Source organism: Empidonax traillii, unplaced genomic scaffold (assembly GCF_003031625.1).
Source record: "Empidonax traillii isolate 1590-97213 ecotype Southwest subspecies unplaced genomic scaffold, ASM303162v1 scaffold301:size691294, whole genome shotgun sequence".
Classification (NCBI taxonomy): domain Eukaryota; kingdom Metazoa; phylum Chordata; class Aves; order Passeriformes; family Tyrannidae; genus Empidonax; species Empidonax traillii.
In genome coordinates, this window is record NW_020955494.1 from 264,757 (window position 1) to 287,519 (window position 22,763).

At 42.7% G+C, this 22,763-nt stretch overlaps 1 protein-coding gene across 1 annotated transcript in view; it reads right to left on the reverse strand.

The window, feature by feature from the left end:
• INPP5F (inositol polyphosphate-5-phosphatase F) overlaps positions 1–22,763 on the reverse strand; it is a 35,379-nt gene that overhangs the window by 6,091 nt on the left and 6,525 nt on the right. The window contains exons 2-14 of the mRNA XM_027890868.1: positions 16,688–16,768; positions 10,525–10,661; positions 9,767–9,895; positions 8,936–9,103; positions 8,617–8,673; positions 7,212–7,410; positions 6,080–6,259; positions 5,643–5,710; positions 5,091–5,215; positions 3,899–3,976; positions 3,024–3,144; positions 1,541–1,669; positions 97–214 (exon numbers count right to left, since the gene is read on the reverse strand). Of these exons, the coding sequence (XP_027746669.1) occupies positions 97–214; positions 1,541–1,669; positions 3,024–3,144; positions 3,899–3,976; positions 5,091–5,215; positions 5,643–5,710; positions 6,080–6,259; positions 7,212–7,410; positions 8,617–8,673; positions 8,936–9,103; positions 9,767–9,895; positions 10,525–10,661; positions 16,688–16,768 (1,590 nt within the window). The remainder of the gene's footprint in view (positions 1–96; positions 215–1,540; positions 1,670–3,023; positions 3,145–3,898; positions 3,977–5,090; positions 5,216–5,642; positions 5,711–6,079; positions 6,260–7,211; positions 7,411–8,616; positions 8,674–8,935; positions 9,104–9,766; positions 9,896–10,524; positions 10,662–16,687; positions 16,769–22,763) is intronic.

Here is a 22,763-nt window from a genome sequence, read left to right on the forward strand (position 1 = left end):
ATGGGGAAAAAAAATCAGTCAAAAGATAAAGCCAAGACGATTTTAATAAACTTTTCTAAATAGCACAGTTCAGCTTAGTTAGAATTGTACTCTTACCTATGACTGCTTGCCTGTAGGCATCCCTGAAACGGTTCAGGTAGTATCTGTTGGCAGAATTGACTCCATCCTTCATCACCCCTGCCAGCTTCCTCTCCCCAGTCCTGGTGAAGTCCCCCTGTCACACAGAACATGCACATCATGCACAGATGCATCCTGGAAGCAGCAGGCTCAGCTCCCAAAGCTTTGGCACTCTGAGACTCAGGGCTGAACAGGTGACAGCTCAGAAATTATCCACAAGCAGCTCTTTCATAGAGAAGTTGAAAATACTGATTTTTCAAAGGGCATGTGCTTGTGGCATTGACAGAAATCTGGACATACATACCAGCTAACAAGAACATTCAAGATGTCAGTCACTGCGATGCTTGAATACCCCAAAAACCCCTTTATTTTTGGCCTTTAACCTAGCAGGAACACCAGTGGAACAGCAGAGAGACTGCAGCTCACTGAAACATGGTTTCATCCTTTGTGTTACCAGAACAGGACAAGCAGAACACCCTAAAGGAGTACACGTCCTCCCAACCTCGAAACAAAAGCCAGTTTCTAGGCCACAGAAGGCTTCGAATTTGAATAAAAAGCTGGTTTGGTGGTTGCACTTCATTAGAGGGTTCTATTTTCAGAGACACTCTGAACACTGGCACAAAGCAGTTCTAAAAGCCATGTCAGCTACTCTGAGGAACATTTCAAGTGGGTTTCACTTTCAAACTGAAAGAAGCACCCCAATTAAAAAGAATTTAATTCATGAACCTCAATGGCAATTAGAGAAATCATCAAACAGAAGGCCTGAAAATCCAGATCTATAAATGGAGGTCTGTGCTTCAGATTTAAAATTAAATATACATAATGAAGACAAGCATGTCAGGCTGGTTTTCACTATTTTTTAAAATTAATAAACGAATCAAAGTTCAGTAGAGATATTTAAAGAGGGATATCAGAAGCATTTCCACCATAATCATTTTTCTCATGCCAAATACAAAGAATACTAAAAATTTGTTCCACCAAAGACCAAACACACAGCAAGCACCTCAAATTCTGTGACTTTTCAAAGCAGCAGGAGTAAAAAGTGAGGAGTTTCGTGCCTGATCTTGGTAAAGAGCATTACAACTAATTAATTCTTTAGAAAGCACGGGTAATTAATATCGCCCCACTAGCTACATACTCTGATCTTCAGAGCATTTCTGAAGCACTGTGACTGTCAGCAGCCCTGCTGTAATTTACCTGGGGGCAGTGTTTGATGGCTACCTTGCTCCCAGCTGTGCTGCAGACAGGAGGGTGCCACAGCACAGCGGGCAGGCACAGTGCCCACCACCCCGAGCGTGACAGAGCACTCTGCCGAGAGGCCTCACAGCTCTCCACACCAACCCAGGCACAGCTTTGGGAGTTTCCCAGAGCACACAAAGCTGTGCCAGCCTCCTCCTGTCCTCCTGAGATCAGGGGCAGTTACCTTGAGGGCGGCGGTGCCCGCGTACTGGCGGCTGATGGCATCGCCGTTGTTGGCCCACATGATCTGGTAGATCCTGTTGCACTTCACCGGCAGAGGCTGCTCAGGAGGCATCACACCCAGCTTTTTGAGCTGCAATTGGACATGTGCATTAGTGAAACGTCCAAGGTAAAAGCCATTCCCCGTGTGAGAGCTCGATAACGGAAGGGAAACGCTTGCCAAGCGTTTACACGATCCGAAAAGGGAACTCGTTCTGCTGATTTGTCAGAGTAAATTAATTGTGAGCAATGAATCGCTAGTTCAGTGCTAAGCATCGTATCGCTGGAGGCAGCATTAACATATTAATTATGAATGTAGGAGCCAATCAGCAAAAAAAATGAGCTGTAATTACTGTAGATTACTCAGGATACAGGACATTTTCCAACAGAGAACCATCAAAACAACAGGTACTACAGAACTTTAACGTGCATAAACAAGTTAATATGTCTTCTATTGCAAAGGCATCCGTGACCTCAAGGGTCTGAAAATAAAAACCAGCTTCTTTTGTTGGTTTATTATTAATGCTTGCACACTTTGGACAGTTACTGTTTAACAGTGATACTGAAAGTGAGGTATCTCACTCTTCAGGACAACCAGCACTTCAGTTTCCCCAGGATAAAAGCCTTGGCACAACAGAAACTTTAGCCACTGGATTGGTAAAGCAGCAGAGCCATAACTGCAGTGCAGTCACCAAATCTTAGGCCAACTGCAGGGATAACTTGGAACAGATCACAGGCAAACAATCCCCAACCAAACCCAAATGCTGAAGCACTCTCTGCAAGTTAGATGAAAATGGAGGCAAGGTTGTTCATTGACTCTGAAAGCCCTACGAAGTTTCCAGATGAGAGAAGGCAAGTCCTGTGGTTCCAAGGAAAGCAAACGGAAGGCACATGTGACTCTCAGTCTTACACTCCATGTCATTCACCCTCCACGAGGGAAGACAATCCCAGATTCCACAGAAAAAGCAAATGGGGGCAGGGCAAAGAGGAACAGGACCCTCAGTCTGCTTGGAAATCCCTTCTCTAATCCCCACCCCACAACAGTCCCTACTTGCTGCATCCCAGTATTTCACTTCAAAGCAGCTAAAAGAGCATCCAACTTCTACCTGGATTTTAGTCCCTTAATCTCTTGTTTCAGGGAGGGATTTTGGGGGGTGCTGTTTTGTTTTTAAACTTTGAATTACTGCATAAAATTACTAAATCAGAACAGGACAATCCTGTTCAAGATGTGGTCAGTCCTTTCTGCAGCAGGACAGCGGGCATCCCTGTTCTGCAGTGATTTCCAGCTCTGTATTTGTACATATTACCCCTTTCAGCTTCAGAGCTCTCTGAGTATTTCACCAAGATTCTTTTCAGTAGAGGTTAGTTTAGCATTTTTCAAGCCCACAGATCCCTCTGTGAATCACAAGAAGTTCTGAGGTCCTTGGCAAAGCCCCCAGTTCACGTGCCTGCTGCTCCATGACCACCCTGGCAATGGCAGCCTGCACAACGTTGGTCCGGTCCAGGCAGTCCATGCAGTTCACTCGGAAGATCCCTTCCTGTTTACAGATCACTCCAGCCTGGTCAACCCTTTCAACAGGAGGAGAACAAAGGCACACTGAGACACTTCAAATGCAGTGTAATTCATCAGCTTCCATAAACAGCAGCAGATTTTACACTGTTTGTGGTTGCACTCACCACCCAGGCACGCCCCACTCTGAATTAACTCCTCTTGTTCCGACCCATTCTCCATTTAATCCAGCCTGGATATCAAATAAATCCTAGTGGGGCCATAAACTCAGGATGCAATCAGCTGAATTCAGCTCTGGCATATGTAATACAAGCTTTCAAGAGAAAAGGCTTTTAATTTCAGACAGAGAAGCCAACAGAAATGCCAGCAGATCTGACTGAGCAATCAGAGTAACAGATTGGAGACTGCAGCACATCCATCAGGTCACTGTAACCAGTGCAGACCAAAGCTCAGACATGCCTACAACACAGGGCTCTGTTCTAGGCTTTGTGGGTCAGATACAGAGCGTTCCACATTAAATACAACCCCTGAAAGTGTCAAATGAAGCAAGCTCTGGGCAGCAATCAGCATCTGAGGATCTTCTGTTACGTGTCTAGAGCACCAACACTGCAGAACACAAGCTGGGACACACAAGTTGGGCACCAGAGAAGAAATACAAAGCACACCAGCGATGATGAGATTAAGGCCTCCAAATATCTACTGTTTGTTGGTTGGTTTTGTTTGTTTGGGGGTTTTTTCTTTGTTTGTTTGTTTGTTTGGTTTGGTTTTTTTAACAAATTTTCCATAGTACCTTAGGAAGAGTTAAGTACCTACCAGCACCACTTCATGTCAAGAATGATATCGTGAATGGCATCAGTCAGTGTTTGGACATTTTCAAACTTCATTCCTCGGCTAAAATGCAGAATTTCACAAAAGTTAGTTTGAATTAGAGCAGTGACTTCAATTATTTTATCTTATCTGTAACATTAACAAAGATAGTGTTTTGGCTAATCCCAGCATTCTCTCTGTCCTCACCTCAGTCACAGTGTCACAAGGAGTGACTACAGATGGAGCCGGGGAGGAGGATCCTGCACCAGTGGCTGTACAGAGAACACCCTACACTTATCACCCCTCCTGCCCCAGCAGGTTGTTCTGGGGATTGTTCTCCACTCACTCACACTCACAGTGCAAAAACAAACAGTCCTGGGTGCTACAGAAGTTTTTAGGAGGAAAGTGAAGGAATGAAAGCAAAAGCTGCCTTAAACAAGAGATTAAATATCAAATCAATTCAGGGAACTAACAAGCCATCACTATTTTGACGGGGGTTTCCCTTCCCCCATCCCCTTCTGCAATGTCTACTATTGACACACTTTTTCAGTCAGTAATGCTCTCCCAGGCCAGATGCAATCCCTAGATTACGGTTGGAAACGAAGATTAAACCAGTTTAGAGCCTGTACTGCCTCCCACACAAAGGCAGCTTGAGGGAAGGAGAAATGCAGGCCTGTGGGGCAGATTAAATGCTTGGGCACGTGACACTGCCCCAGGGCATGGCAGCAGCAGAGGGGAGCCAGGAAAACACAACTGCTCAGGCTGCAGTAAATTAAAATCTGGGGTATTTTACAGTGAAAAACCAGCATCGGGGTCCGGAAAGAACCCATCATATTTTTATAGAAAAATAAAGAGAAACAGAAGTAGAGGAGAATTCAAAGCAGGTCAGCCACAGCTTTACATTCACAGCATGTCTGAGCAAACTCTCCTGCTCAGAATGTGTAACAAATTAGATTTACCCAATAAATAACTGCAAATTTAACAGGTCAGAGACACAAGATGATAAACAGCAATGCCTGGTTACCCAAACTTCACATTTTATCATGCTTCAGTTTACAAAATGTATTCTTCCTGTTTAAAAGTGTTCCATGCAGAAACAGAAATAATAATAATAACAACAGTGTTTTCTCCTCCCTTCTACTCTCCTCTCATGCTAACAGAACAAGATGCAAAGGGTCATTTTCAAAAGGTTTCTTACCAGTGCTCGTGGAAGTCAAAAGAAACATAAGTCAGATTTGCATTGTTGTAGAGAAGAACCTGTTTAAGGTAAGCATCTCCAATAATCTTCTCTCTGCCTGTTTGATCCACCAAGTTAATAATCACCTGTTCAAAACTTCAATTAGTTAACATTTGCCATCTTAGATGTGTACACCATGCAATACCAAACAGCTCAAGAGTTGTAAGGTTTGCAGGATATCTTGCTGAAGTTCCAGTCTTTGCTGGATTGTACCCAAGACAGATGAGCTCTAACAGTCACCTGCCTACACAAACTTTAACCCAGAGAAGCTCTGAATTCACAGCACAGGAACACAGAAGCAGGGTTTACACATTCCCACAAGTTATTGTTTTTTAGAGCTTACTTACAAGGACATTTGCAAAACCTAGTAAAATTCTATTTATGTACCAACCTTACAACTGTCAACAAGCTTCTTAAAAAACACAACACACCACAAAAAAACCCCAGACTAAAAGCATTAACCTTCCTCCCCCGCATTTTCATCAGATGACTATTTTATCAGGCAGCACTCACCTGCTTTTTGTAGTTTTTCAGCTGTTCTTCAAAGTGTGCACGAAAACAGGCCACAGTTTCATTTTCACCTGCAAGGCAGAGCAGTGTCAGACAGAAACAGCCTGTTCAGCACTAACTCAAGTCCTGTTTGATGTACTAAACTGTGCCCAAATCTGCACTCTGGAAAACCAAGACAGCTTCACTGAAGACACACTGTACAAAATTCCTTTCAAAGGCATTTCAATTTGCTCAGCTTCAACACTGCTGTTCTACTACGGTGTGCAGCAAACACCACTCCTAAATTCTGCTTGTTGTGCAGAGGAGATGGGACTAAAATGTAATTTTTAATAAGCCTGCTTAATCCTTTCAGCTGTGCACCACACCCCCCTGTAAACATCTCTTCCCAAAGCTGAGTCCCAAGGGAACTCAGATCCCGTGTGTCCCACCCAAACACTTACTCTTGTCCAGGCGAGGCCGGGGGTTGTATCTGTATCCCACCTGGCTCCAGAAAACAGGCACAGAGCCTCGTGTCTGGATGTAGGACAGAGTGTGATTGTGAACGTGAATCAGCTGCTCTGTCTCCACGTAATTTGCCACGTTTCCATTTTTATCGACACCTCTTCTCTTATACCGCATTCCTGGCAGGAAGGAAATGGTCAGGGCATATTTAAGTGCTTCTCTTAAACATTAGTAACTTTTGTTGCTGGTTTTGACAACACTAACACAGGACAAAGGCTCTAGCCAAAATCCATCATCAGTGGGAGAAGTCACTCCTGTCCCAGTTTATTCCTTGGAACTTATTTTGACTGTATGGATAAAGTTAATTTACTGACATACTACGAGCAGCACTACAAAGTCAAAGATAATCTCTAGTCCACCCTAAATGATACATTTCTTCTGTTCTGTCCCATTTAGCATAAAGTTTTACTTTAGTGCTCAGTGTTTCCATGAGCCTCAAAGGCAACTGGTCTGGGGGGTTTTTGGGGGGAGTTAACTACAGTATTTCAGAAATAAAGGCACATTGGACTCTCAGCTAAAAGTATGTACTAAAGAATTAATCAAACACACAATCCTATAACTATTCTTCAAAATAGTGCATCAATTTATCAAAAGAATCTTTTTGTGTCAAGAGAGAAAGTTCTACACAGTTTGTGCTCTGGACTAGCAATCAGAAGAATAATTTTCCCTCTGCAGTTCAGTTCCTGTATCTACGTGACAATTTAGTATGAAAAAGGCATACTGTAAACTAGCTGCTACCCTGAAACTCTGAAGGATTTACTCCAAGTTGTTCTGACAAATGTTCCTGGGAACTGCATTCAATAGAAGTGAGCAGTGGTACAAAGGTCAGTCCCATACCAGGGCAAGCTTACCATGGGGTTTTTTCTTGGGTTTTTTTTTGGCATGTTGAAAACCTGACTATGTAGGAAAATTGGACACAATGGAGAATATCTTAATAAAAAGCAGAAACTCTGAAAAAACAGAGTTGAACAAGACCTAGTAAATTGTAGAGTGATTCAATCTTTTTTCCCAAGATATTAAGGACAGGGAAGAATTATTTGTCCATCCCAAGGCCTGGAACTGTTTCCCTACCAGCTCTGTGCCGGCTGCGGCGGGAGATGAGCGCCACCAGGAAGGTGGGATGGACGTCATCCACGCAGCTCGGTTCCTGAGGAGGGGTTTCAGGACTGCTCTTATCATCATCAGAAGACTCACTGTAGTTTACTACCAGTTCTTCAATCTGCACAAATCCTTGAATGATGGGTATGATCCAGAAGTCCACCTCAGCATTCTGAAGGTTACAAAAGACACATTTACATCCCTGTCGGTTCTACAACACCTACAATTATTTCTACCGTTTCTCATGTTTATAAAACATTTGCTTCACGTGCTTTTTGTATTTTAAGAAATTTTTGCCATGTCCTTGTCTTATTTCTGTAAGTGGTACCGGCATTTTTCCTCCATCAGAAGGAAGAAAGAAACAACTTCAGGTCTTTCTGTGGAGATGGAGCAAGCTCAATCAAGGCAAGGCAAAAAGCCCTCCTATGCTCTCAGCTATTTATGGACAGAAGAAAATCATGCAATTCTTTAAAACTTCCTTTTTAAAATCAACTGGTTCAGGGCTCTCCCACCCTAAAACACCAGTTTCTTAAATAGAATTGAAATATAAATTTCCCCAGGGTTATTCACTGGTATCTTAGAACATGAAAAACACAACTAGTAAAACTGCATTAGACACAACTTTTCAGAGGAGCCAGGTTTACCCTGCAAATGGCTATGACTCCATAACCATTTGATTATGTTAAATTATTACTGAAAAAGATGCAGGGCATAAAGTAAGATGTCTGCTGTCATCTTTAAAGAACATAAGACTTGGTCTAAGCTGGCAAACTGTAGTTAGTAACTTAATCCTTTATCTCCAAGTTAAGTTTCAAATGAAGGAAGATCATTATTGAAGATAGAACGGTGGTTCTATGATTTGAAATGGAAATGTTTTCTTTACTCTGAATAGCTGCTCAGAATAACTTGTTCTACAATGTTTTTTACATTGATCAGCTGCTCTGTTTAAGGAGAAAACACTATTCCCCACCATGGAAAACAAAAGTCTTATCTCAAGAAAACTCTGGAATTCAGAGTTACTTCTTTTCTGGCTCCTCCTTATTATCAAGCTCAGCTCAGTCCAGGGATCATCCCTTCCACAGACAAACACAGCCTAATTTACCTTCAGAACATATCACACCAAGTTATTCTGCATTGCTTTACAGTAATAAAATTCTAAATTCAGTTGAAGTTCATTCATTACAACCATCCCAGGCTAAGCAGAAGGCTGGGGGAAGAAGGCAATGCCAGCTGCTCAGCTTAAAGAAGGTACAGTCCCAACCCTGACCTGTCTGCCAAGCAGGTTCTTAAGCAAACTTCTGAGGCCTTAAGCAAACATTTCAACTAAAACTGAAGAATGATTCTCATAACATACGTTAGAAATAAAAAAAAAACTCACATCAATGCTGATGAGATCTTCAATCATGTGCTTGTTCCAAAAGAATCTGTCATCAACCTGTTCAAAACAAAAAAGGGCAGGTTTTGCAACCCCTTTGGTAAGAACACCAGAGCTCTCTTGTTTATTCTCTGCAGGTGGACACACAGGGCTCATCAGCTCAAATCACACTGCTGCAGATTTTGTTTCCTTCCTTGCACTGCAGCTGTTCCAGGGCAAGATGTTCAGCTGCTTTAGGCTGCAGCAGTGTGAGTTTGGGCACAGCCATTGTGGGACAGCACGTCCACCTGCCAGATGGAAGGAGCAAACAGAACACACTCACTTTTCTCCACAGGGATAGGTTTGCTTTCTCACACGTGCTCTGCCTCTGCACAGAATTTGTCAGGTCATAGGTCAGGCTGTAGTAAAAGGAGTCGGAATCCATGAACATTTTGAACAACTCCTCCAATAATCTCTTCTCCAGCCTCTCCTTCTCTTTGCTTTCTTTAATCTGAAAGAAAAAAAAAAAGGCTTTTTTATTTCTCTGTGAGTGAAAAAGACTCCAGGCCATGTTTGCTGAATGGTATTTCTAACTCTGTAGGACAAACTCTTCCCATCGAGGAGCAGGCTCTTAAAAATCCCAGCACAGATAATAAACACAAGGGACATCATCCCCAGAAATATCAGAGTATTGCTTTTACCATTCAAAGCTGAACATTTAAGCAGAATGTTTCAATCTCAAGAGTTTAAGGAATATCGCATCCACCCATTCTAATTTTAATAAATACTGTTTGGATTTCTTAATCCAAGCCATTATTGTGTTAAAAGCATTTTGATGACACTGGGTTGTGTGGTGTTCTCTGAGGAACTGTAAGAGAGATGCTTCTGCAGAACAATTGTACTTTAGAATCTCAGGAGAAGGTAATCCTGGTAAGAAGGAACTCTATCAGTAATTCTGCCAAAATTAGGTAACTGCAAAATGAAAAATCATAGAACTGCCACAGCTCAATAAAATCAAAAACACTGAACTGAGCACCATGACAGTAGTTCCACATTCTGCAGTTTTTCACTAGTTCTTTAAGGTCTTAGTACTCCATTGGATCATCCATCACAAACTCTGAATTATAAAGTAAACATTATGAAAACAACACAAGGAAACAGTGGAAAACTTTACCTTCTTTTTATTTGGAGCAGACACATTTGATTTAATTTGGGTAAGAGTCTTCAGCAGAAATTTTGTGTCATCTGGGGACTGTGTTATCTTCTCTGGCTTGTTTATCCCAAAGTGGTGCTTTTTGCAAAGCTAAATAATGACATTGAATTAAAGCCAATAATTAGATACTCTTCCAAAAGTTCCAAAAAAATTTAATTAAAGTCTACAAAAATCACGACTTGGACATTCACAAACCCAAGGGACACAGTCTGAAATACAGGGAACACACAGTTTTCTACACAGAGCCCCATTCTCACTGTTTTTATAAAGGCACTTTCTCCTGTGATTGTGAGGATGCCTCAGTTTGCCATGACCTGAGTGTCCAGACCCACCTCAGCTTCCCCCCCAAGTTACAGTGCAAATTGGGATTACTCTCTTGGTTATTCTATAAACAAGTTCTAGAACTAAGATTCCAAAACTTGATGAGAGCAAGAGCATCTATTAAAAAAAAATCCTTTCTCCTAGTTCAGTGTTGTATTCCCAATAAGCCTTATGAAATCGAGGTGCAATTTTACTGGAACTTCCCTCCATAGCAGAACTTGTGATTTCTGTTTAAAAAATACTTTTAATCAAAAAATGTTATTTAAAAAAAGCACAAAATGTTCAGTATGCCTGCTTATACCAGGAATAACAGACGAGAGGCATTTAAGTTTTCTCTGACATTCAGATTTCACTGGAGCAGAAGGGGGAAGGTCAGAATTCCTTGGGGACAGTCATACCTCCAGCTCCAGGTCCTGAGGTTCTGTTTCAGAAAGTGGAATCACGGCAATCTTTGTTATTTTGCAAACCTCGTGGTCTCCTGGGAGTTTGCCAATCAAAGCTTTCTGACGAATTAAAAGGAGCCACCACGGTAGATCTGTAAAAAAACATGATTAGTAGATGCTTTTATTTGTCTTGTCAGTCATTTATTTACTTTGATAAGTTTGCCAGAAGCTTCTCCCTGGTGTAAAAGCCCTGCTAGGAACCATCTGACCAGATGACCCCAGTGAATGATGATTCACTGTTGCTGTGATTTGCCATTACGCATTGCAATAAAAAAAAAAAAACAAACTAAAAAAATACTTGTTCAGTTTGTAATACAGTAAGATTAACTATTTTATAGATTTACTCACTAGAGGTAAAGCTAGCCCTGCTTCATCTGCAGCCACCAGCAATCTCTAGGATGAAGCACATTCCCCACCAATGGCACCAGTGGCAGTAAAATTTGAAAAGCCCAGCTGGAGCTCAGACAGCAATAAAAGATTTCCCCTTTACACCCTGTGTTGTGTATCAAACAGCACAGACACAGGCGGCATCTGATACCAGGGCTCATGAGTTCGGGAACCTGGGAGGTAAACACGGGCTGCAGCAGGAAGAGTTTCTGTGTGTTCAAAGCCTCATGATCATCCCTGCAGTGACATGCACGAAGTGGCACAGAAACCCATGGGATAAAAATGACTGAAGATATTGGTAACCGGTGCATTCCATCTACAACACTTGCGGTTACGGCATCAGCACTGCAATGAGACAGGGAAACAGCCACAAACATCCCACTGACTGCTGACTGGTGCCTGGACACTCCTAGGTTTTTAGCCCTTGGTTGCAGCAGCAGCATGTTAGTTGTATGCTGGGCTTTCAGGAGTCAAAAGTTCTGTTAGGAGAGATGGAAAAGGCACAGAAAGTCTTCAAGACAAACATACACACTTAGCATTTCTCCCAGCTGAGAAGAAAGCAACTGAGTTTAACTGCAAAGGTCATATAAAGACATAAAAAGCCTGCTGTGGCAGACTTGAATAAGCTTCCACACTTGTGGTGGCAGATTGTGTCATGTATTACACCTTTGAACACGACACACCTCCTTGGAAAAGTCTATTTAGCAGCTTTCTAGCAAATACAAAGCCTGTTCTCCTTGCTCAGGAAATCCTAAACAGCATTTTATCCTCTGAGTGCTCGAGAGAAACACAGAAAAACCCAGCAGTGCCTTTTATCTGCAGGAAAGGAACAGTCATTGCAAACACACAACTGTGTGCTGTGACACTCCACTTGCTCTGATTCCACATTACTATCTTTAGAGAAAAAGCCTTGCTTATATTGGGCATCAGGAAGCCTTTAAAAATGTCAGATCCTCCCAGTTACAAATGTGCTGCGAGAACCAGAGGGTGCCTCCCCACCGGGGAGGAGGGGAAGGAGAAACTGAAATGCTGCCTACAACACCAGCAACAGATGAAGATGCCCATCACTTCGTCTCAAAAGAGGGGCTGCCCTTTCCTATACTGCTTTTTAGGAAGCAAAAACAACAGTCTCTGGAAGCCCAGGGCAATCCAAGCTTCACAGAAGGGTAATACAATAGGGCATCCAGACAGATATTCCTGCTGGGGAGTCCTCTAATCTCATCTATTCCCACCTACAGCAGCTTGGCCACACAACTTGCTCCTGTGAGATCATCAGTGTATGCCAACAAACCAAACAGATACTCTTTTAAGCCAGGAAACCATCTAGAGCTCCAGTGAATTAACCAGTGGAGCTCTACTGGAAATAAGTATAAGGTAAAGAAAGGCATTTCTAAGCAGAGAGTAAAAAAAGTGGAAAAGAAAAATCTCTGCCTACTCTTCACCTGACCTCATATTGACAAACCCTGGTAACAGCAAACAAGAACTGAAGAGCTGAATACAGCCAAGCAGTTCTGGAGCCCTTTGTCATCTTTTAAAATGCACTCAAATGTCATCCTGGTGTGCATTTCAAAACTCTTTGTATCATAGCCAGAGCCCCAGAACATTCAAAGAAAACAAGAATTCCCCAGCAGATCAAAAGCAAACAGTCAGGAAGTAATTATGCAGATAAAGTATGCCCTGAAGTAAAAGCTTCAACAATAGCCACAGAAGCAGCACATTACAATCACCAGCAATATCTAAACAAGTGAGTCCCAGCACAGAACGTGTGCTCCTGCAGTACAATAAACAAGGCAGTTCCACACAACTCAATTGCCTGGTCCATGTGTGAGGTATGGGGTGCACAGAACACCACACCTGTGTGCCATCCCAGCCTGGTTTAAATCACCTCAAACTGGTCATTTGTAGTGCTTTATGAACTGTGGCAGAGCAGATGCAACAACTGCTTTAAAATATGATATCTCAAGGAAGCTCTTACCTCCCATTCCACTGAAATGGAAGTGCAGTTCCTCTGCATTTTTGCAAGGATTTTGATTTTAGCCAAGAAACTCTGTGCTCCCACTTCCACATTCCCCTTACTTGAACAACTGCAGAACTGGCAGCGTGCCAAGGAATGCCTGAAGCTGCAGGAGGCTCAGTCCCATCTCCCTGGGGACATTTCCCATGCCCAACAGTTGTTTCTATCCAGATTCACAGGCAGGCTGACAAAACAAGCTTTCCTTTCCTGGGGCTGGGGAAGGAAGAGCTCCACTCACCTCCTGTTTACAGAGGCTGTGGAACCTTGGCAGCAGCACTCAACCTGGAAAAACTCATGGAATGGATACAAGGAGAGACATCCAACTGCCCAGGAGTGTCCTCTGACCAAGAAACAGGAGAACTGGGGCAGCAGGGGAGGAGTTGAGTGGAAGCTGCTGGAACTGGCTGAGGAATCCAGCTTTGGTTATGGTTGGATACACAACTGAGCATATTCTTGCACTGCAATGTTTGATCAGCTTGCTGAGAAGTCTCTGCTCAACAGTGATTCCATTTCAGGCTGCCCTGACCGTTTTAGTGGATCTACTTTTTATTCTAACAAAAAGGAACACAACGTTCTTTCACCAAACTCCCAGCCCAGAATTAGAAAGGAACTGAGCAGCTTCAGTTCCATTGTGTATGGATGTGCCCTGCCAGGACCACAAGCAAAATTAATATTCTGTACAGCAGACACGTTATGCAGGAGATGTGCTGGCCTCTGTCTGGGAAGATCATGCAAAGATAGAATTAACTGTGCATCTTACCGAGCAAATGTGCAGTGATCTGTTTCAGGAACATCTCCACAATACATCCTAAAATCCTTTTCCTGCTATTCCCATTGTTACTCTGCATTCTATTACAAGTTATCTTAGGAAGGGCCAGAAAATGGCAAGCAATCACATCCTTACATTCCAATATTCAATCAAGGTTTTATTGTTTGGGTTGGAATTTCCCCCTATCCCCCCCCAAAAAAAAACCCAACCAAACAAAAAAACCCCAAGAATCTGCACGTTTAAGGAAATTCAGTTTGGGGAAGAACCAAGTGGTACTTTCACTAGACTTTCCTCTCCAGCGTGAGTGTGCAGTTATGCTGGGTTGTACAACTGACTCTCTCATGTCAAAAATTCTTTAAAGAATTAAAAAGAATAAGTTTGCTGGTTCCTATGAGACTGCTTCCCTGGCAGAAGCTGCCCTACAGATTCTTTTGCACAAGGCAGGCAATAAAACCTGCAGATTAAGAGTCAATTAAATCCCATGCCTAGTTACAGTACACTGGCAAGGGTGTTTCAGTGGTGAATTAGACAGCCCAAGACGGCTTGCAGGGACATTCCAAGGGTGTGTCAGAGCACTCCAGCATTTCTGCCAGGAGCACATCTTTCCAGAGCATGGAAGGATCTGTGCCCAAGACACTGAAGTGTGTGCAGGCTTAGTGACAGCTTTCCTGGTAGCAACTTCAGCACCCAAAAAGGCATTTCAATTTTCCAGCATTAGTCAGTATGTGCTGAGCATTCTTAAAACACATCAATATTCCTTTCCAATAACAGGGTTCTGAGCAGGACAGGTCCACACAGGACTCCTGTTTACCAATGAACTTCAAATTAAGTTTTCTGATCTTAACCTGAGGGCAGGGGAGAAGAAGTCAGAGCAGCAAGTCCTCCTGTTGCAGGTCAGGTCTGTGAAAAAAACATTTCCCCCAGCTCCTGCAGCACAGTGCTCCAAGTCTGCAGATAATGGTCCAGCAAGGTTAAATATTTATACAACTCCTGCTGATAAAGTTTCCGGGTGACAAAGATTGAGACAGGAATAAGTAATGAAGACAGGTTACTGTTACAGACCACTGGAGGATTCAGCCAGAGGAAAACATCAAACCACACTTGAATATGAGCAAGTGGGAGTTTATTGACAACAACAGGCTCCAAGAGATCTCTGTGAGGCATCTCAGCCAGCCCCTCGTTGTGTTCACCTGACAGAGAACACCTCTCAGCACATGCCAGCAGTTTAAGGCAGCTGAAGAGAAGGACCAATAGCTGCAGGCTCTCTTTCTCCACAGGACACATGGAAAGAAGAGCAGATATCAGGCTTATTACCTGATAACCTTCATTTGCATGACAACAGCAAGCTGACACCTGTTCCGGTGTCACAGCTGGGGAAAGTTTCAACTCAGATTTCATAAGCAGAGGAAGCACCTCACAAGAAGCACACATGCAAGGACATTCAGCTGCCACAATAAACAATAAACTAAAACCTTCCAAAAAGCACTTGAGGTCTCCCCCTTCGCAGGCTTTTCTACCAGACTCCCTCGAGAGAAGGGGAGGAAGGCTTTTGTGCACCCGAGGGCTTGGTTTAAAAAACAAGACCACCACACCCCACACAAACCACAAACACGTGCCAAAACCAGTCAGTGAGCATTTCCCCAGAGCAGGAAGAGGTCACTGCTGGAGCTCAGCCACCATTCATCATGGACAGCACATGCTGAGCAGCACAGAGGACCTGGGTGAAGAGAGGAGAAAGGGAGATGGCAGAGTCTGAAGGACTTCTTGTCAGCGGATCTGAAAAGGGGTGGGTGAACAGCTCTGTGGAACGAGCACAGACAGAAATATCAGGTGACATTCAAAGATGGAGAGGTGCAGATGGAAAGAGGATGTGATGGTGAACTTCCAGGAGAGATGGGCTCTGAACCAGCACTGTCAGGAACAGGCCCTGGGCTCACTGAACTCTGGAGCTGTGATTGCCAGAACTGCTCTGACCAACGACACTGTTTGTGTGTACCAGTGCCTGCTCTCCAGCGTGACACTGCCACCCTGACTCATCTGTTCTGTTCAACACAGCACAAACATCTGATCCATTCCAGCACACCCTGCTCTCCTGGAACACAGCTGAAACTTTACCTGTATTGATCATATTGCCAGGCACCACTTTAAATGCAGGTCCAAGCACTCACCAAAGAATGGCACACAGCAAATGTTCGTGCTTACCTTTCCTACCTGCCAGCAAACAGCCAGCCAGAGCTCCACTGGCACAAGTGTCAGCTGCTATATGTCAAAATAAATACTTACTGTGGCTACAGGGATTTGCAGCTGATAACCTTATTTTACAGGAAAACATTACCACTATCAGTTAGAAACAGGCTTATCATTAAAATAACAATGAATTCTACACCTGCTTTAATTTTATAGCTCTGTCATTTACCTACAAACAAATTTAAGTGTTCCTTTTGCTTTCCAAAATTCATCTACCAACGTAGCAATTTTGCTTCAGGCTTTTATGCAGCATTGAGAATTCAAGCCTTACACTTTTGTTCAAACTTCCATCATTAGTTTCTGTGCCACAGTAGAACAACAAGAATCTCCTCGAAAGGATTATTCAGAAAGGCTTAAGAATTTTATAAATCTCACCCTGAGCCTCAGATAGGACCTCAAATACAAGTTTCTACTATTTGCAAATGCAGTTCTCTATTTTTTACATGCCAGTGTCAAACCAAAACACACAGACTGGAGAAGAGAGGGAATTTGCACCTGCAGCTATAATATAATCACTGTGACAAGTTCATTTTTTGGGGAGTACTCCTCCAGTGTATAAATACCACAGCATTCCATTTGAGCTATGCACTATTATTTGTAATACCACAGACTTTAACACAAATTTAGCAGTAAACAAAATAAATTTTTAAAAAACCATAACAGAAAAAAACCCCAACATCAAAACAGAACTAACCACATACCTGTGTGAAGCTGAACTTTACCAATGACTCCCTCTACCAGGCCCAGGCAAATGGGATTCCAAGCCAAAAGAAGATCAGTGGCTGCAAAAAAAGAACAAAGCTCCTGTTTTTAAAAAGCAAACTCGACAGGACAATTAATCCAGTGATGGTCACCCTCTCCACTGTCCACCTTTGAGGGTAGAAAACACACCACAATTCCCACAGTGAGTAGATGCACAGGCTCTTCGATCTGTGCTTAGCTATGACCAAATTACTAATTTTCTACCTAAAGCCCTACCCCAGATGTTTGAAGGGGGGGGGGGAAGTACCTTTGAGCTACAGTAATTCATCTAATGGAGGTTTAATTCTTTTAACATCTGTTTGAATTTGTAATGTGAGCAGAACTCAACATGGCTGTGGTGCAATGGAATGCAGATCACCAAGTTATCTGCAGAGCCTCAAAACTCTCCAGCAGCTCCCTCCCAAAGGATCCCAGCACTATTGCTTTCACATCCTCTTTCTATAAACATGCACACACACACACACTTCCTCTTCTGTTAAAAGGTTCTCCACAATTGCATGGAATATCAAAGTACAAAAAGTTAAGGGTTAGGTTTCTGCTTCTCCTGCTGTTACATTCCAGTGAAATAAATAGGAAGGAGAAGAGAAAGCAGAAGGCAACAAGAGTTTCTAATCGTGTAGTGCCTGTTCAAGGATTCAAGAGTGGAGGAAAGAATAGAATTCCTAATTCAAATCTTTAAAGTGAAAACAAATCCTTAAAAGCAAATGATACCTGTGTAGGAGAGAGAAAACCTGAAGGAGAAGAGGTTTTCTGTACCACAAAGGACAAGTTTGTTCTTATCCACCAAAATGCACTTGTTCCAAGGTAAAAAGAGTCCCTCCAGTTTTAACATCCAGACAAACTAAGTATCTTAGGTATTGGTGTAAGTAGATGAATATTTGAAAGAACAAACTCATACAATGTAAGAGTACAGATCATCTACCCATATACACTTTATTTACAAGACCTTGGTTTCTTCTTGGAAATCTGAGATCTGCAGGTGACAACTGATAGTCTGATTATTTTTACACACTTGTTTTAAAGCATTGTACCCTCCCTGAGACTTTGTAATTGAGAATTTGATCTTCCAAGAACACGCTTATTTTTTCTAACTTTCAGCACAACCTTTCATAACACAGCAGACCCTCATTAAAGAGCAGCATCTACATGAGATCACCAGAAACCACTGAGGTCAGGGTAGATCTGGAATGAGCTGATTAAATGGGACAGATCACACGTGCCTGTGCACAGACAAGCAAGAGCCAAAAGCCCAGAGTGGCAGAATTTAAAGCAGTGTTTGCAGGAGCAGGGCAGAGCTGCAGCGAGCCTGTGGAACCAGCCTGGACCAAACCCACTGGAGCAGAGCCACCGAGTTATTTGGGATGCTCAGGATGCAGGAACCACATCAGCTTCTTCAGGAGACCAATGCAGAGAGCTGAGCGCCAGGAAAGCAGCGACAGTGGGCATGACAGTGAACAGTTTGATTTGCCCTCAGTGCTTGCTGAAGGATCCAAACACATCTTGTAACCCTCTGACAGAGACCTGAGCAAATATTTTGGTCCAATGACAGGTGTAAGGAAAGAAGAGTGACTTGTCTAAGCAAAGGGCATAAGAGAGCTGGTATGGGGAACTGTGCAGACAGCAGAACAGACACAGCTCTCCTCTCGCTCTTGGGGGTTCCTCTGACAGAGGCAGCCCCAGATATAACACACCAACTAACCCAGTAGCAGAGGCACGGTGAGAAATGGCTCTAAACTTTGACTTAAAGCACAGACAAGCTTTGGAAAAGAAGAGCATGTATTTGGAGTTAAATGCACATTCCACTTTGGGAGTTTAAAGACAGCAAATATGGATCCACCAGCTGGGCAGCACCAGCTCTTGAGACAAGTGTGATTATCAAACTACTACTGCTGAAGGCTGACTGTTTCAAGAAAATTTTCTAGGTGGGAGGCAGGACATATGGAAAAAAAACCCACACATATTTAGCAACATTTGAGGAGATTAACATTTTTTTTTCAGTGTCCAAGAAAACTGAGGTGCAAAGAGAAATGCCTGTTGACTGTGAAAAAATGCCAATTGTGGAATCACACTGACTTTTTTCAGTGAAAGTATCACAAGATTTATTTTTATTTTATTTTTTTTCTTACACTATTTCTGGAGACCTTTCTATGGGAAATTATGTGTGACAGCATCAAAGCAAGCAAGCTGTTTGAACTAAATAAAAACATTTCTGGTTCCAACCTTCTGATTAGAACTTTGTCACTGGTTATAGTTCAGCTTCCTGTGTGAGAGCCATGTCTCAGCTCAGAGCCAACACCCACTCGTGCTGAAAAAATACCACGACAGAAAATACCCACATGAACCTCCTGCTCTTGAAGGGAGCACTCTGGAAATGCAGGATGGATGAACCAAACGAATTAAAAGGTTTAAATATCATTTCCCCACACACCCCCAAAGAAGATGGGGTTCATGTTGAGTGCAGTCCTATTTACTCTGGATAGGAAGAAGCTGTCTCTGACTTCTAACACTTGAAATCTTCAGGACTGTTCTCTTGCAGCCATTGAGTCTGTCTGTCAAATCTGGCAGCAGCAACCTCCAGCCACCACCTTGCATCTTTGAAAATCATAACCCCTTAATCTTTGCTCATGTAAATGATTTTAAACATATAGGGATCCAAGAATGGTAACTGCAGGCCTGTAGGAGATTAGTCTTTGACTCTAAAATTTAAGAATTTAAGAGGCAGCCTAAGTTAGTAGACAGTGATACGTGTTACAGAAGGGATCCACATCTTTTTAAAGCCAAGGGGGAAAGTAACCATACAAAACAAAAATGAAACTCCTCAGCTGAAGGTTTTAGGGTAGCATGCATTTGTGACTGCTGAATGCTAAAGGAAAACACATCACGAGTTTGATTTTCATTTCTTTTTGACAGAAATGCCTATCAATAAGAATTAACTACCCCAAGGCCCTATCAAAGGAAGCACCAGACCTTCCTCTACAGCCAAAACAGACTGAATGTTTTGAGATATGATGTGAAAGACAGTTTTTATCAACACAGTTACTCTTGTTTCCCCACACAAACTTATCTTCCTAGAGATGTCATGCTGGTTGTCTCTGGAACCTCAAACAGCCAGGAACAAAGACTTATCAACCTTAAACTGCAACACAGTGTTGTTGAAACAGAGTCCTTACAGTGCTGTGCTGGTGATAATGAGCACTGTCCAAACAGTCACTGTCCTTCACAGCAGCTGTGTCCAGGAAGAGTCACTGGGAGAGGAGCTGAGCTCCTTGGAAATTCTCCCTGACTCAGGAGCTCTCTGCTGTCCTCAGTGTGTTTGAATTGAAGAACTGCCAGTCTGACAGGCCTGAACACATACCCATAATACTCTGAGGTATGTACTTGCTTACCAAGTGTCCACCCTGAAGTACAAACCTGCTCATTCCTTCCTTACCCCACTGACTGAATTCATGCTACTGAAATAAATGTCGCCTCTTTTTGCTGATTGCAGTCAGAGATTAGGGATCCCTGACAATACATTCACCACTCACAGTGATTGTATCAGCATTGTAGCTGCAGCACAATGGAGCTTCCGTCACAAATTCTCAACAAAACCAGCTTTGATTCCTTCCCCACCCCCCCTCAGAGCTCACCAGCAGCCATGCAAAGTTTCTTCAATTCTTTGTGGTTACACAAACATAGCCCCGATAAAGGTGATACAAAAGCAACTTGGAAGTGTATCAAAAGCCAAAACTGTTGTCTGGCTCTCTCTCCATTCTACCACCAACTGGGCTGATCCAAGGCCAGGCCTGAATTCTGATGAGAAAACAAACTGCTGCTTTGGGATAAACCACTTGCTCCACTCAGAAGGACTGCCTGGAGAGTTTCAGGAGGCAGCAGGAGGAGAAACCATTTCACTTGTAACCTCTTGAACCCAGCCCTACTCCTGAGCTGGTGCTTGCTCAGTCCATCACAGAGCTGAGTTCTCTTTCCACCTCGCTGTAGTTCAGGGGGGGATACCCCTCTGATGCCCTCAGCAATGGACCCCAGCTGGAAAGTGTTTCCTGTCGCTGCACTCTACACAAATCATACAGCACGGCCCTCAACTGCCAGCCCAGGTTATGGGCAAGGGTATGAACCCACACACAAACACAAACCATTGCTCAAAGGCTGCTCCCACCATCTGACAGAGCAGCAACTCTCAATCAGTTCCACCTCTCAGCATAGGCAATAGATATTCATACAGCAAAAGCAGAATAACTCACTGTATAGAGCCAAAATAAATCATTCTGCTCTGTTCATGTAACTTTCAATACCTGAAGGGTTAATTTTCAGGAAGAAAACTTCGATACTATTTTTAAATAGATTCGATTTTTTTTCTTTAAATTGTGTCTGCTTTAGATCAAAGACAACGGCAAGACTTTATTATTAGTGTTATTTGACCCTCATGACCTTTTGTGGCTTTTCAAAAGAAAGTCTGCTTCCAAGTTCCAGTTCATCTTTGAATAGTCTTCTGAAATATTAGCCAGGATTAAGAGATTACAAGTTAACTGGGAAGACTTAAGAGTATAAAGTTGAACTTCTTTCTCTTGGAGGAAATAAAGTACTACTTACGCAAACGAAACTTAGGCTAATTGCCTTTTGCTTTCAACACAGATTTCTACATTTGTATTTAAGCTACTTGCAAAAAGATATTTAGTATTACAAGCTCTTAATTGTCACGACGTGTCAACTTTAAAGCAGTGGGGATGGGAGCAGAAAATACAAGTTTGTATTTGTACTGCTGAGAGTCCCAGAGAAAGCACCTAACAAAAAGGAATCCTTACTGAGAGAGAAACACTTCTTTGTATCCTGCTGCAGCCACAAAATCCCCCGAGTCACCAGGCATTGCTTGGGAAACTGGAAAACATGTGGGAAATGTTCCCTTGTCTGGAGAGTATCCAGTGCTCCATGTAATGGCACAAGGAACTCCTGTACTGCAAGTGGCAACAAACTGCTGGTGCCAGTTGTTTGCTCCAAACACAACTTGACCCTCTGGATCAGTGGCCTCCAAACTTTATCAGCTTCCACACCAGGAAAAGCAATATTTTAGCAGGCACACCAAATATATAGATAATTATTTACATGCTCTACTGGACTAATATTAAACACATTATAAAACGTACAAAACTCAGATGTTTTTGATGGATGAAATAAAACAATTTTAAAATGCCGCTTCTCTTATCTTTTTGAATGGTACAAAATATTTTCTACCCACACCCCAGTGGATTGCACAGTGCCCCCACGGGGTGTGTGCACCCCCCTTTGGAAACCACTGCTGTAGGTGGCTAAAAGTGTGCAACGAGCTGTTAGATGCATTTCAACTGCTTGAAATCAGGATCAGCTCCTCACAGCCCTTCCACAAACCTGGAAATACCGCTCAGAAAACTGCCCAGCAGGGACTCTCAAACGCAAATGTGTGCCAAGCCACTGACTCAGAGGGTTGGTTTTTTGGTTGGTTGGTTTGGGGTTTTTCTGTACTTTAGAACTTCCCTTAATCCTTCACACTGCTGAACTGCACTAGTAAACACTCACTTTCTCAGCAGCAACACAGGAAAGGAAATAATATCTTTTACCCTTCTAAAAGTAACAACAGTCCACTGATTAATATTATTATTACACACCAACACACATTCCCGTTTTCAGCCAAGCTCAAGTTGCTCGTGGGCATATCCTGAAAGCCAAGAAAGCAGGAGGTTGTCTGCATTTTTTTTTTAATCCTATTTACTCTGCAAGAAGGAAACTGTCAAACAGGAAGGAGAAAGATTTTATTCAAACCTACTTACCAAACTGACAGCTTAAACACTGTGTTCACTCATTCTGCAGACACTCTATTAAAAGTTTGCTCGGTTGCAGCTTCCTGGAGAAGAATGCCAGAAAGCTATCCCATCCTCAGAAAATTCAAATATAAACATTCACTGAGCAGGAGGAGCTCCCAATTATGGAAATTAGTTTGTTTTGCTAATCACTGAGCTGACTTAACGTTAATGCTTCTTAAGA